General features: G+C 41.6%; 2 protein-coding genes and 1 pseudogene across 3 annotated transcripts in view; 1 reads left to right on the top strand and 2 right to left on the bottom strand.

Annotated features, from left to right (window-relative positions):
- ATL3 (atlastin GTPase 3) overlaps nucleotides 1–15,139 on the bottom strand; it is a 36,339-nt gene that overhangs the window by 17,601 nt on the left and 3,599 nt on the right. For both annotated transcript variants that reach the window (XM_059710331.1, XM_059710332.1), the window contains exons 2-5: nucleotides 7,948–8,162; nucleotides 7,665–7,808; nucleotides 5,016–5,120; nucleotides 4,484–4,534 (exon numbers count right to left, since the gene is read on the bottom strand). In XM_059710331.1, coding sequence (XP_059566314.1) covers nucleotides 4,484–4,534; nucleotides 5,016–5,120; nucleotides 7,665–7,808; nucleotides 7,948–8,162 — 515 coding nt within the window. The remainder of the gene's footprint in view (nucleotides 1–4,483; nucleotides 4,535–5,015; nucleotides 5,121–7,664; nucleotides 7,809–7,947; nucleotides 8,163–15,139) is intronic.
- On the top strand, nucleotides 3,880–4,391 carry LOC132241513 (large ribosomal subunit protein uL24-like; annotated as a pseudogene).
- LOC132241515 (large ribosomal subunit protein eL34-like) lies at nucleotides 10,622–12,687 on the bottom strand. Its single transcript, XM_059710368.1, has one exon. The coding sequence runs from the start codon at nucleotides 11,784–11,786 to the stop codon at nucleotides 11,439–11,441; it is 348 nt and encodes a 115-aa protein (XP_059566351.1). The 5' UTR covers nucleotides 11,787–12,687; the 3' UTR covers nucleotides 10,622–11,438.

The following is a 15,139-nucleotide window of genomic DNA, read 5'->3' as shown; positions in this document are numbered from 1 at the left end:
CCATGCCTCTTTTTAAAATATATATATATTTTATTGATTTTTTTACAGAGAGGAAGGGAGAGGGATAGAGAGCTAGAAACATCGCTGAGAGAGAAACATCGATCAGCTGCCTCCTGCACACACCCTACTGGGGATGTGCCCGCAACCAAGGTACATGCCCTTGACCGGAATCGAACCTGGGACCCTTGAGTCCGCAGGCTGACGCTCATCCACTGAGCCAAACCGGTTAGGGCTACCCATGCCTCTTTTTAATTTTTCTCCTTAACATGTCCCACCATCTGACATAATATGCCTGTACAGTACTTATCTTGATCAATGTTTGTCTTCACTGCTGGCACTGAAACTCCCCAAGAGCAGGAATGCTCGCTTTGCGCACTATTGTACCTCCAGCAGCAGGAAAAGTACAGGGCCCACAGTATACATGTCATTCACATGACAGAACAAACAAATTCTTTAAGTTAGTGTTTACCTATACATTTTACCTCTATTTCTTCATGAAGCCTCACTAAAAGTATAGCAAAAAGCAGTTAAAAGTTATAAATTTACAGGACAAAGATGATGAGAAATAATATAACAACAGACAAGAGTTGTCAAAAACACTGGAAGGAAGACAGACAAACAAGTGCCTTGGGTTTGGGCTTTCTCTGCCCTAAGACATCGCCAAGAGGCAGGGGCCATCCAGAAATAAGCAGATTCTCTCAGTGGAATCACTGAAAGGCTCAGAAATTAGAAGCAAGAGATGAGAGAGATAACTAAAGAAATGGTTGAAAGTCTTTGGAGAAAGCACCTAACACTCCCAGATCCTGCTCTTCCTGGCCCCACAGAAGTTGGGATTACACTTTCTGGAGAGGATAAGCCAGAAAGAATACAGATGTTGATTCCAAACTCAGCTGAATGAGAAGTCCCCTACCTTACTGGAAACTAGTGGCCCGGTGTACGTATCTGTGCACATTGAAAGGAAATTAATTAGAAGAAATATTTTAACACATTGCAGATGGATCACGAGAATTCTCGGGGTTTCTGTTCTAAGGCATGTGGCCAATCATGAGAATACTTTAAAAACATATCAGCTTGTAAGAACATGTAATAAATAACTTCAAAATGCAATGGGTATTTAATTTTAAAGCGTGCCTTTAACATTTATGTAAAACGTTTTTTGTACTCGTTCACAGAAACTTGTCTGGCCACTGGGTAAAGCTAGCAATAAAACTACTGGTCCGAAATGTGTTAATATCACTATTTGACCTTTCTCTATAATAGAAGTGTCAACCAATTTCACGATCGACAATGACAGATGGAAGCACACGCATGCAACTGGCAACAGCGAGAGCTTTATATGTACTGTGCATGTGCAAGTCAACTTAGCCTTTTATAGATATAGAACAAACTTGCTTAATTAGACCTGTTTTCTGATTTAGCTGAACTTTTTGCAGTCTAGTGAAGTACCCCAACTTCTCTTTCAGATAACTGTCAGCAACACAGCAGTAAATATCAACACAAAGCAGATTATTATTGTAGATCACACGGGAGAACAAAGGGTGAAATATGTAACTGCAGCCGTGTTTGACTATATTCTGCACAGTGAGAAAACCTGAAGTTATTTTTAAGGTCCACCATTTCTTACTTCTTCTCAGTCAGGTAAAGTTTCTAAACTTTCTAAATCTCTGCTTTCTGGCTAATGAAAAGAAAACAGGATTCTACCAAGTCTCCTATCTACCTACTCTAGGACTTCTATGAGGATCAAATGAGATGAGGCATGTGAAAATGTGTCACAGACATTTGGTTAAAGTGTAAAATGTTTGCACCTGGCTATAAAGCAAGCCGTGTTCCTGGGCTGAAGAAACTCCAAGGAGGCTAGTCGCTAGGGAGAGGAAGCCAGGCATTGCTACTTGACGTTATTACCAGGCGCCCACAGCGACTGTTTCGGGCTGGGGGCCACATTTTGCGCCACGGGGTCTCGGCAGTGTTGGCTGTGATTTGGTGGGCTATGGCTCCGGGGTGGTTGTGGGGCCTGTGTCCCGCTTGGGAGAAGCCGAGTGTTGCTTTGTCAGCGCCAGGTCCACGGTGCCATTTCTCTGTAAATGGCCAGGGCACGTCACGGCAGCTCCTGCGTTGCGTGTCATAGTGACCGGTCAGACAGTCGGAGGGACACTCAGCATATTGGCCTTTTATATATGTAGATAGTCACTTAAATCCAAGTCTACAAGCATACTGACAGAGAAAGAGAAACCCTTTAGCCCTCACTCTGTTAGAGCCTTAGCAAGCTTCGACCCTCCCAACCTAGGCAGTTTAAAGAATTCTCTGAGGAATCTGACAGTCCAACAATAGTCCGCAAATACAGACATATAGCAGTTGCAACCAAACAGCTACATCATCTTCCCAGTCACTTCTCTGCGATCCAGAACAGTATACAAGGCTGCCTCTTACCAAAGCTCTCAGTCAGATTTTTAGCAGCTCACTGTTAACTACAGAGGGTCAAGGACCACCAGACCTTTGAAAAAAACTCCTAGCAGAAAAGACAGAAACTCATGTCCTTCAATTCTAGATCATCTTATATTATTCCTTTTATAATTTCTTTCCCTCCATTTTCTGTTTTCTTTTACTAAAATACCTTCTATTATGTTAAACCTCGCCTGAATTGTCACATTTTCCGTTTCTTCTGTGCCCTACTGGTCTCCCTCTCCTCCACCTCCACCTGTCCCCACCTCTCCCTCTAGCTCTCTCCCTTTCTCTCTTGGCTTCATTTCCTTCCCCTTTCCTATTTCTATTGTTTTCAGCCACCCAGCTTATGGTGCTGTTATATCACCCATACCTACTTATTTATGTATCTCTCTCACTGTCTGGATCACAAAATCCATAAAGATTTTGAATCATGTCTGCCTCGAGCACTATTGTATCTATAACATTATTGTACAATTGTATCTTTGAATTCCCACTGCCTCACACAAGGTGGGCATTCAAAGAAATGTATGAGAGGAAGGAGCTTAGAAAGAAAATAGTTTCAGGTGAAAAGGTGTCAAATGCAAGTTTATTTGTTTGTTTTAATATATTTTTGATTTCAGAGAGGAAGGGATAGGGAGAGACAGACAGAAACATCAATAATGAGAGAGGATCACGATTGGCCACCTCCTGCAAGCCTCACACTGGGGATCCAGCCCACAACCCAGGCATGTGCCCTGGCCAGGAATTGAATCATGACCTCCTGGTTCAAACGCTCAACCACTGAGCCATACCAGCTGGGCTCAAATACAAGTTTCTTTTGTTGCTGTTTTTTTAAATATATTTTATTGGTTTTTTTACAGAGAGGATGGGAGAGGGATAGAGAGTTAGAAACATCGATCAGCCGCCTCCTGCACACCTCCTACTGGGGATGTGCCCGCAACCAAGGTGCATGCCCTTGACCGGAATCGAACCTGGGACCCTTCAGTCCGCAGGCCGACACTCTATCCACTGAGCCAAACGGGTTAGGGCTCAAATACAAGTTCTGATGGAAATGTTTTACAGAGCAACAGCTCTCAACCACTGACTCATGGCACTGGTGTAGAACCACTGATTATAAAGCATGAGTAATTTCTAGTAGTAACATTAAAGGCCAAAGTTTAGGAATTATTTGTTTTTAAAGAAATATTATATTGCTATTTCTTGATCCTGCCAAGCACACTCCACCTCACAATCTTTCTTCTTGCTGTTCCCTCTCCTATGCCACTTTCCCCCAGATATGTCTACAGAACTTACTGGCCATTTTCTTTAGTTCCCTGCTCAACTCATTAAGGCCTTCCCTGACCACTTCAGTGATAGACATACGGAGGTGGGATTATTATGAACAAAAACCTTCCTCCATATTTCAATCTTTTGCTAGACCTACTCAAGTAAAATTTTTCTGTCTTAAAACTTTTAAAAGGAGCGTGTGGGTCTCTTCCCTCTTGCGGCCATCGTAGGAGCGCCAGCGGTCAAAATGAAGTTCAACCCCTTTGTGACGTCTGACCGGAGCAAGAACCGTAAAAGGCATTTCAATGCACCTTCCCACATTCGAAGGAAGATCATGTCGTCTCCTCTTTCCAAAGAGCTGAGACAGAAGTACAATGTTCGGGCCATGCCCACCCGAAAGGATGACGAGGTTCAGGTTGTTCGAGGACATTACAAAGGGCAGCAAACTGGCAAAGTAGTCCAGGTTTACGGGAAGAAATACGTCATCTACACTGAACGAGTGCAACGGGAGGAAGCTAACGGGACAAGTGTTCACGTGGGCATTCGCCCCAGCAAGGGGTTATCACTACAGTAAACCTGGACAAAGACCGCAGAAAGATCCTTGAACGTAAAGCCAAATCTCGCCAAGTAGGACAGGAAAAGGAAAATACAAGGAAGAAACAATTGAGAAGATGCAGGAATAAAGTAATATTACATACAACTTTCATTAAAAACTTAAAATGAAAAAAAAAAACTTTTAAAAGATATATATGATATTTAAGTGAGGAATATATACCTGTAGCTGTTGAAGATCATCTTCCTGAATGTTCTGAGACAAGTTATAAATCTAGAAAATAAACATCCAAATTGAAACTTTAGCTAATTTCAAACAAACTCAAATAAGCCTAAAGCACTGCTTTGTACATTTAAAAGTCTGCATATAAAAATATGAAGTCTGTTCAAACAATAGCACCTGTCCTTTGAAAAACTATCTCTTATATGGTTGAAATAACATAACTCTTCCTTTACAGTTTAAAATACAGTCTTCTTACGTTATTAACAAATCTACATTTCCTATATGATGTCATTTCCATTTCCACTTTCAGACTCTTATTAGAGACTTTTATATAAATTTATGACCAAAGCAGAAAAATAGTTTAGGTTCCTTCTTAAGCCTGTAAGAGGTTAACTGATATCTGTGGTCTATAAAGAACATTTATGTATCACCGTAGAAACTCTGATAACAAAACAGTAACCAAAACTAGATGTAACCCCTTCATCTTATTTCCTCTACAAATGTGTTTTCCGAGTCGAGTGGTTTTTTTTACCTGAACAGAACTAGTCATGGTGCTTAGAGCAAAGATGGTAGCACAGTCTTTCACAGTGGACTGGCTGTCAAATGCCCCCTGGGTATCCATCAAAACAACTGCAACCTAAAAAAAAGGAAAATACAAACAAAATATGTTAAAGTGAGAAGGGGGAAATGTTCAGGAGAACTTGAGAAATACAGGTAACATTTAAATGAGGCTTAAGCGGCTGTTTATAGGTTTTATCAGAAAAGTAATTATTTAGGTGCCTTGTTTTGAGCAGAGAACCTGCAACCTGGGCATTCCGGCTCAGCTGGCTGGAGCGACACCCCGTGCACCAGGTCACAGGTTCCATTCCCAGTCAGAGCACATGCCAGGTTGCCGGCTTGATCCCAGTTGGGGTGCATATGCGAGGCAACCAATCCTTGTCTCTCTCTCACATCAATGTTTCTTTCTTTCTCTCTCTCTCTCTCTCTCTCTCTCTCTCTCTCTCTCTCTCTCCCCCCCCTCCACTCTAAAATCAATAAAAGAAAAAATGAGAAGAGATTTTTTAAAAAGACCTAAAGAACTTCTAGAGATGAAAATTATGTCTGAAATGACAATACACTGAATGGGGTTAACAGATTATTAGGATTGGTAAATTTAAAGGCCTACCAAAAGAAACCATCAAAAAGGAAACAGAGCCCTAGCCAGCTCTGATCGGTGGACAGAGCACTGGCCCTCAGGCTGAAGGGTTCCAGATTCAATTCCAATCAAGGACACATACCTTGGTTGCAGGCTCAATCCCCAGCCCGAGTCAGGAGGCAACCAATCTATGTGTCTCTCTCACATCAATGTTTCTCTCTGTGTGTCTCTCCCCCTCCCTTCCACTCTCTCTCTAAAAAAAAAAAAAAAAAAAATCAATGGAAAAATATCTTCAGGTGAGGATTAACAAAAAAAAAGGAAACAGAAAAGTAAGAATTAAAATAAAAACAAGCCATGAGACAACTTCAAGCAGCCTGACATATATGTAATGTAAGTCCCCAAAGGATATGAGGCAAAATTGTATTTGAAAAAATGAGTGCAGAAAATGTCCGATTTTGATAAAAATTATAAACCTGCAGATTCAAGAAGTTCAACATGGTCCAAATACAAGAAACATGAAGAGAACTGCACTGACACATTATAATCCAATTGCTGAAAGAAAACAATCGAGAAAACCTTAAAGGCAGGCAGACAAAAAAGACTTAGGCACCTGCGGGTAACAGCAGATTTCTCAGAAACAATGGCAAAAAGTCAGGGGAGTGACATCTTCAAAGCACTGAAAGAAAAGCCTATCAGCCTGGACTTCTATACCCAGCATATATGTTTTTTAAAACAAAGACTTTTCAGAAACATGAAAGTTAAAAGATTTCAGCACCTGCAAAGCACTATAAGAAATGTTAAAGGAAGTCCTTCAAACAGAAGAAAAAAAGTGGACAAGAAAATGGAAATATGGACACACAGAAAATGAAGAGCACAGTTAATGCTAACTACATGGGTAACTATATGACTTTTTATTACTTGAATACCTTTAAAAGATAACTAACCATTAAAATAAAAATAAAAACAATATTAAAGTAAAATATGTGACAATAGCACAAAAGCTAGGAAGGGAGGAATGAAATGTCAATTATAATTCAATAAAGCTGTTAAAAGAATTAAAAGGTTGGATAAAATAGTATCTAAAGTTCCTTCTATAAAAAAGTTACTGTTATATTTCAATGTTATAATTCTTCATTCTCCTAGATTATCTTTCTTTACAAAATGTGATAAGCTCATTGTGCTACACATTTTTTAAATTTAAAAAAAAAGGGGGTTTCCAATATATCTTTCTCCTGAAACTTTCACTCAAATAGAGAAATAAAATAATAAGAAAATGCATAGGAAAAGGAATAGAAAATATAAAAATAGCAATAAGAGTTGTACATCAGTCTTCAGCCACCAAAATAATGAATGACTTAGCATTTAGGAAAAGGCTACAACTAAACAACCTAAAGAGGGGATTTGGAACCTTAAATCCCAAAAAGACCCAAAAATGAGAGAAATGAGCAGCTGTGAAGATGTGTTTTAGGAAGGGATGGGTTAAAGGTTGTTTAAAAAAACAGTGGTACTTCCAAAGCCCCTCTTCCACTTTAAGACACACATGACTTGCCCCTCCTGACCCTTACAAATAAATTTGGGGATAGCTTCTACAACTGTAGCTTACTATTATTTTTAATCCTCACCCGAGGATATTTTTCCTTTGATTTTTTAGAGAGAGTGGAAGACAAAAGGAAAGACAGAGAGAAATATCAATGTGAGAGAAACACATCAAGTGGTTGCCTCCTACATGCGCGTTGACCAGGGCCCGGGTCGGGGAGGAGCCTGCAACTGAAGTATGTGCCCTTGGCCAAAATCGAACCCGGGACCCTCCGGTCTGCAGGCCCAAGCTCTATCCACTCAGCCAAACCGGCTAGGGCTGTAGCTTACTATTTTTTGTTAGAAGCCTTATATTATTATTTGACCTTTTAAACTATATTCATGGGTTATGTTTAAACCATAAACATATCATTCTAATAAAAAATTATTTTTAACTGGATTACTAGTATCAAAATATGCATTAAAGTTCTTATTTTGTTGTTTTATTATGTAAGCCTTTTTCTTCCTTACCTTCTTCCCATCTGGCTTTTCCACAGTGAAAACTTCATTCCAGATCTGAATCCCATTAGTGTCTGGGTCAGAGCCCCCTCTCCATGAAAATCCTGTTAACGGTTCTTCTGCATCACCTAACCAATTTGAATGGCCACCTTCTTTCTACAGGAGAAATAAGACATTTCCATTATACCTAAAGTTTTGAGTACTTTTAAACATCAAGAGTAACACATGAACTTATTTTGCTCTTTCGAACATAAATTCTCCTTTTCTGATTTGAAATGAAGTAATTCTACCGTACCTGGAAATACAAATACCGGAGCAAAAAGTCCAGAAGGAAAGACTTGCCCTTTCGGAAGGCTCCAGCCACTGACACCACCACCACATCAAGGTCTCGAATGTGGTCCTGCAAGAGGATGCTGGCCAAGGCTTTCTCTTCTAACTCAAAGGAATGCTGGTCTTTCTGAACCAAAACAACTTGCACTGGACCAGGCTTTCCACTCTCCATGGCATCACCTATGTTGTTACAGAGAAAAACATTAGTTTCAACATATTCTTAAATATGTATTTTTGAACAAGGAAAAAGCAAGAATTTAAGGTACAAAAACACTAATCATAAAAAGAAAAAATGACAAATTAAACTTCATTAAAATCAAGAATTTTTGTTCATTAAAAGATACCATTAAGAGTAAAAATGCAAACCACGGGATAGGAGAAAATATCACAGTACCTATATCCAAAGACCTCATATCCAGAATCAATATAGAAATCCATAAGAAAAAGACAAATATACCAGCCCTGGTATATTTGGTTGAGCACCAGTAGTTTCCCTACCAGAGTTGAAAGAAAAAAGATAATTCTTGGAAATTCAAAGCTACCTAATAGCTATGGATATGGAGAAAGTTTACAAAAAAGTAGCAGTGGGGCCCTAACCGGTTTGGCTCAGTGAATACAGCGTCGGCCTGCGGACTGAAGGGTCCCAGATTTGATCCTAGTCAAGGGCATGTACCTTGGTTGCAGGCACATCCCCAGTAGTGGGTGTGCAGGAGGCAGCTGATCGATGTTTCTCTCTCATCGATGTTTCTAACTCTCTAGCCCGCTCCCTTGCTCTCTGTAAAATATCAATAAAATATACATTAAAAAAAAAAGTGTGGGGCTCAGGACTGAAGCAAAGCACTATTTCCCTAAGTGAGAGTCTATCCCACTGATATTAAGAGATGTTTTAGGCAGTTAAAAGGATATTTTATTTTAATAATTATGCATTTTAATGTATATTAGGAAACAAAACCACGTTTTAATGGATCATGGCTTAGAAGGAGGCTAAGTTTAAAGAATGAATCCATTTAAAGTAAACTGAAGGACAAACGTAAAGTAAAGCATACACAGGTAGGAAGATATGGTCAAAACTCGAAAGAGTGGTCCCCAAATTACTTTGCTCTGGGAAGGACAAAAGGCTGCATGATCATAGCAGCCAAAGTCAACAACGCTTGACTGCCAGTCTATCTACCCTTTAAGCTACAGAACTGCTGCTCACTTTTTATACTTTATCACATAACAACAAAAGGGGTCTTGGCACTTTTTAATTTTTTTTTTTTAAATATATTTCTTTATTGATTTCAGAGAGGAAGGGAGAGGGAGAGAGGATCATTGATCGGCTGCCTCCTGCATGCCCCCTACTGGGGATCGAGCCCACAACCCGGGCATGTGTCCTTGGCCGGAATCGAACCTAGGACCCTTCAGTCCTCAGGCCAAAGCTCTATCCACTGAGCCAAACCGGCAAGGGCACTTTTTAGTTTTTTACAAACTATTAGAAAACAAATACATATTAAGTGTCATGCTATTGTTGTAATAAATGTATACCAATACTTTTCTTTACCATTATTGGTGATAAGAAAGGAAACATTTCTGTGAATAATCTCTTAGGGTTCTTCTTATTGCCACAACAGCAGGTGAATCCAGGACTTAAAAACCTTCAGTGTTTCATATAAAAGAGCCCATGAGAACAATTTATTCAGACCTTATGGATAAACTGCTCAAAGCAGTACCAAAGTCTCTGAGATAGCTGGTTGCTCATCCAATGTTATCCCTCCTGCTAGGTAATAGATTTTTAGCTGGGCATCTTAACTGCCCAAAAGAAACACATTTCTAAACCAACCCTGCAGCTAGGGTGTCATCGTGTGACTAAATTCTGACTGGAAATGATATAGCAACTTCCAGGTCATGCATTTTCCCCCTTCCTGCTGGCTAGGTGGAGAAGTGAGAGTGAGTCATCCTGGACCAGGCACATGAGGGCAACACCCTAGGAATATTGGAGCAACAAGAGAGGTAGGACCTAGGACTTCATGTAATAGAACTGCCATGCTGGCTCACTTTTATGTGAAAGAAAAGTTAAAGTGTACCTTGCTTGCCCTAGCTGGTTTGGCTCTGTGGATAGAGCATCAGCCTGTGGACTGACGGTTCGATTCCGGTCAGGGGCACATGCCCAGGTTGCAGGCTCGATCCCCAGTGTGGGGTGTGCAGGAGGCAGCCAATCGATGATTCTCTCTCATCATTGATGTTTCTATCTCTCTCTCCCTTTCCCTTCCTCTCTGAAATCAATAAAAATATGTATCTATTTTTTTAAAGTGTATCTTGCTTAAATCACTTATCTGGAGGTTCAATCACATATAGCCAAACCTAGAAACCAATACAGCAGTCACCCGGACTTCACAATTAAGTTCATGATACTTTCAATTTCATCTATTTCACTATTAAAGTTTACTGAGCAATGTGAATGTCCTGGTATACAGCAGACACACAATAAACAATCGTAAGAAAGAATGACTATGTGCTGTAATACAGTTAAAAGCTGCAACCCTAAGGATGCAGGTGGTGCTGTTAGGGCAAGGGGCATGGAAGATAAGGATACATGGGCCGCAGACAGGATAGAATAATCCAATGACAAAAATGTATGCAGTTGTGCGCAATGAGTCGCATTTCAAGAGAAGGTGGAGACCACTGAGAAGTTTTTCTGTTTTGTTTTGTTTTGTTTTGTTTTTTTAAAGGTGACAAAGCCTTCACTCATGTCTTCCTCTCTGCCTAGAGCACAGTGAAAAGGAAGAGAAGCAGGCTATGTTTAGTGGGGTGATCTTGCACTTCTCTTCAAACAGTATAGTGGGCACACCGGGTTTTAAACAGATCTTGTTCTTCTGGCTTGAACTGTAACCAAAATTCAATGTAAGCAAATAGAGCTGCTCACTTTCCACCACACCGTCTTTCTCCTTGACTTTCTAGGACAGTGATGGCGAACCTGTGACACGCGAACTCATTTTTTTGGTTGATTTTTCTTTGTTAAATGGCATTTAAATATATAAAATAAATATCAAAAATATAAGTCTTTGTTTTACTATGGTTGCAAATATCAAAAAACTTCTATATGTGACATGGCACCAGAGTTAAGTTAGGGTTTTTCAAAATGCTGACACGCCGAGCTCAAAAGGTTCGCCATCCCTGTTCTAGGACAATGGGACTATATTACTCATCTGCCAAGTAAAAACTTTATTTCTACTCATCTCTTTCCAGACGTCATGTGAATGTCCTGACTTATCCTCATAGCTCAGACTCCCCAATGCCGTAGAACCCTTAATCCAAATTTTAGGGCCCATTCCCTTAGGCTAAGCCATCTTCCAACATTTCTTGCCTATAAGGTTGATCATCCAAGTCACCATCCACAACTGTTTCTTTTTTTTCTTTTCTTTCTTTTGCCTTTTAATTGCTTTTATTACTCAAAAAAAGCTTCATTTTTTAACTTATTTAGCTTTCTGACTCTGCTTGCGCCTTCAATACTTGCACAACGATCTTCTGCTCCGCAGTAAGGAAGGCACGCTTGGGCCTGTCCGGGACACATTTCGCACACGTGGCCCCACCACGGGCCCTCCTGACAAGTCTTTCCATTGTAGACAACCTCATGAGAACTGGAGGCCTCACAGCATGAAATCCTCTAAGTCGGCCTGGGCACGCACCACATGGAGATTCTGGTGCTTTCCCAACCTTCTTGGTATAAAGGTAAGCAATTCTATTGCCAGGGGCTTGGGGCGGCCTAGTTTTGTTAGAGGCTGTATTGCAGGACAGCCTCTGACGGCATGTCCAACGCTGGACCATGGGAAATGCCTGAAGTCACCATCCCCGGAAGAGGGGCCCCAGGTGTTTCTTTGATGATGTTGCCTCAGTCCCTTAGGGCTGAACTCCTTCATTACAGTACATGAACATATCATGACAGCAACTACATAAAGGCTACCACAAACATTTTATGGACAACTTGAAACTAAAACCCCACCCCTCCACTGCCTTAGTTCCTCTAACTTATTCTCCTCATTCTCCCAGGCAAATGTATTCTTGTTGGTCTTGCTACTGGGAACGTTAGGATTCAGGTACTATCCTACCCTAAACCTCCAGTGTTCAACCTACTCAATCATTTGTTCTCACCGCCTAAAATGCTTCTCCCCCCTTCACTCCCCACAAACACACCTGTTCATCCTTCAACACTCACCCTCACCCTCCCGTTGTCCTGATCTCCCCAGCCTACCCTCAGAGGACACATCACCTAAGTATATGGGATACAGGGCAAGGCTTAAATCCTTACTTTCTCCCACCGAGAATGTAAGCTCCATGAGGGTAAGAATTTTTGTCTCTTCTTTTTTTTTAATATATTTTATTGATTTTTTACAGAGAGGAAGGGAGAGGGATAGAGAGTTAGAAACATCGATGAGAGGGAAACATCAATCAGCCGCCTCCTGCACACCTCCCACTGGTGATGTGCCCGCAACCAAGGTACATGCCCTTGACCGGAATCAAACCTGGAACCCCCCAGTCCGCAGGCCGACACTCTATCCACTGAACCAAACCGGTTAGGGCAGAATTTTTGTCTCTCGATCAGTGCTATATTCCCCAATATCCTGGAACAGTGTCCACACATAATGGACAGCCAATAAATATTTGGGGAATAAACTTCACCCTTAGTCACAATGTGACTATGGATAAATTTCTAACCACTTAAAGCTCCGTTTATGCCGGGGTCCAACCCCAGCAGGTCCAGGGGTTCCCAAAGGCGTAGACGGAGTCGGCGAAGAAGGAAGGACACAGAGACAGTGTTCAGTTGATCAGCAGCCTAGCCAGGATCTCCAGCCAAGTTCTGGTCTAGAGGTTCTGCCCTTTATTGTCTTGTTACATCCGTATTTATCCCAGTTGATTTTAATCCTGTCAATTTCTATTACAAAGGTTAGGGCGTTTCTTATCTCCATTCCAGGGAGTAAAGATTATGTAGCTTAAGCATGATTGTTTGTAGTGATTAACTACCCGCCTGGCACTTAGTTAAGGAGTTTCATCCCCTCCCTGACTTAGGGAAAAATTCCTACCTGGGGAAACAGCCTTTCTCGGAGAGGTGACCTTGGTTAAAACACACAGCGCTAAGGGGAGCAAACATATTAAGAACAGTATGCTATATACGCCAGGTCCCTTGAAACATATGCTGTGCAGATGTTTCTTTCCTGCAGCGACTGTGTCAAGCAGCAAGGATGGACCGGCTTCCGGCACGTTTATTTATAAATCTAATACCCACCTCAAAGCCCAGTGTTTGACACATTTCAGGGACTTAATAAAGTAGACCCACTCTCTTATTTCCACTAAAACCTTGTACATAGCTATTCTACTCATCACAATGATTATACTGTACTTCTGATTCACAAGCCAGGCTGGGAACCCCTGAGGAGCAGAGCAACTGGGAGGCACTCAGCCTCAGCACCAAACACAGGCAGGGTAATAGTCTCCTAGTGCTGCGAACACTAAACCCAATAGTAAACCTCAATAAAGATCAGCTTCTGCTGATATTGGGGACTATAGCACTGATCAAGAGACAAAAATTCTGCCCTAACCGGTTTGGGTCAGTGGATAAGAGCGTCGGCCTGCGGACTGAAAGGTCCCAGGTTCGATTCCGGTCAAGGGCATGTACCTTGGTTGCGGGCACATCCCCAGTGGGAGATGTGCAGGAGGCAGCTGATCGATGTTTCTCTCTCATCGATGTTTCTGACTATCTCTCTCCCTTCCTCTCTGTAAAAAATCAATAAAATATATTAAAAAAAAAAAAAGATCAGCTTCTTCCCTTCCCCGCCCAGTCTTTCTTTCTTTCTTTTTTTTTTTAAATATATTTTATTGATATTTTACAGAGAGGAAGGGAGAGGGATAGAGAGTTAGAAACATCGATTCAGCTGCCTCCTGCACACTCCCCACCAAGGATGTGCCCGCAACCAAGGTACATGCCCTTGACCGGAACCGAACCAGGGACCCCTCAGTCCGCAGTCCAACGCTCTATCCACTGAGCCAAACCGGTCAGGGCCCAGTCTTTCTTTCATTGTCAAACGCCATGAAGGTATGTCGTCATCTGCATATGGAACCATTCCCCTTGGCACCTTGCATCTGATTTTCCGCTCAACCTCTCCAGTTTACTGAAGACCTATCCTGCCAAATGTGACAGCCTTTCTTGATTCTCATTCAAGCCTCTCTCTGTGACAAAACAAAACAGCCTCCCGCTTCTAAAATTTCTTAAAACCTATGGACTCAGACTCGGACTCAGTGACAGTGTACATCCCTAGTTCCCTTCGAACCTCTGTATCATCTTTCCCTTCTTTCCAGCCTCCTATGACATACACCAAGGCTCTGCTTCAATCCTTTTGGAAGTTCTCACTCACTCCCTCAGTGAGCTGTGAATCATTTCACTACACCCTCTATGTTGGTGATACCACCTCGTTAACTTCTAACCTGCATTCGGGTCCAAATGTACAACTGCCTAAGGGGCAGATTCACCTGGATATTCCACTGTCACCTCTAAGGAGTACTATGGAGAAATACATGGGCACAGAGTCCGGACACAGGTCCTGTTCCGGCTCTACCGCAAACAACCTGTGGGATTCTGGGCACGTCTCGTCTGTCTCAACAGAAAAATGAGTCAAGATGTAAGCTCTAGCAGCCCTTCCAACACTCACATTTTAGAAATCTACATTTAGTGTCTTCAAAATGAATCCTCAGTTAATCCACTTCTCAAATCTCCTTGGTTCAGACTCCACATCTTCCCTATCTTCCTGTGTGCAATACACCATCAAATCCTGTCACACCTTCCTTCCATGATTTGGCAAAGGTTGTTATTCTAGTGAGGCAACATGTATAGGAGTGAGGCCTGCTCAACAATCAGGAAAGACCAGAGTGTGGGGCCTAGTTGTGCACGGAATGTAACAGCCTGAAGAAACCACTTTATTCTCTGTGTCTCGGTTTTCTCTACAAAATCAGGTGGGGTGGAGCCAGCCGCAGTGCTCGTCCTTACTGTCCAATGAGTTCCAAAAAGCAAATCAACTGAATTAGAAACATTTCACTGAGTAGAGTGCATGACTCAGGGTAAAGTTATGACCCGAGTTTTCCACTCTCCTTTTGAGATCCATTCGCTAGTCAAAAAGCAACACACTCAG

Source organism: Myotis daubentonii, chromosome 9 (genome assembly GCF_963259705.1).
Source record: "Myotis daubentonii chromosome 9, mMyoDau2.1, whole genome shotgun sequence".
Taxonomy (NCBI): Eukaryota; Metazoa; Chordata; class Mammalia; order Chiroptera; family Vespertilionidae; genus Myotis; species Myotis daubentonii.
This window is presented reverse-complemented; position numbering and strand designations above follow the sequence as displayed.

Bases quoted from the DNA above. Each gene is read 5' to 3' on its own strand.
- LOC132241515 (XM_059710368.1), bottom strand. From the start codon at position 11,786: ATGGTCCAGCGTTGGACATGCCGTCAGAGGCTGTCCTGCAATACAGCC.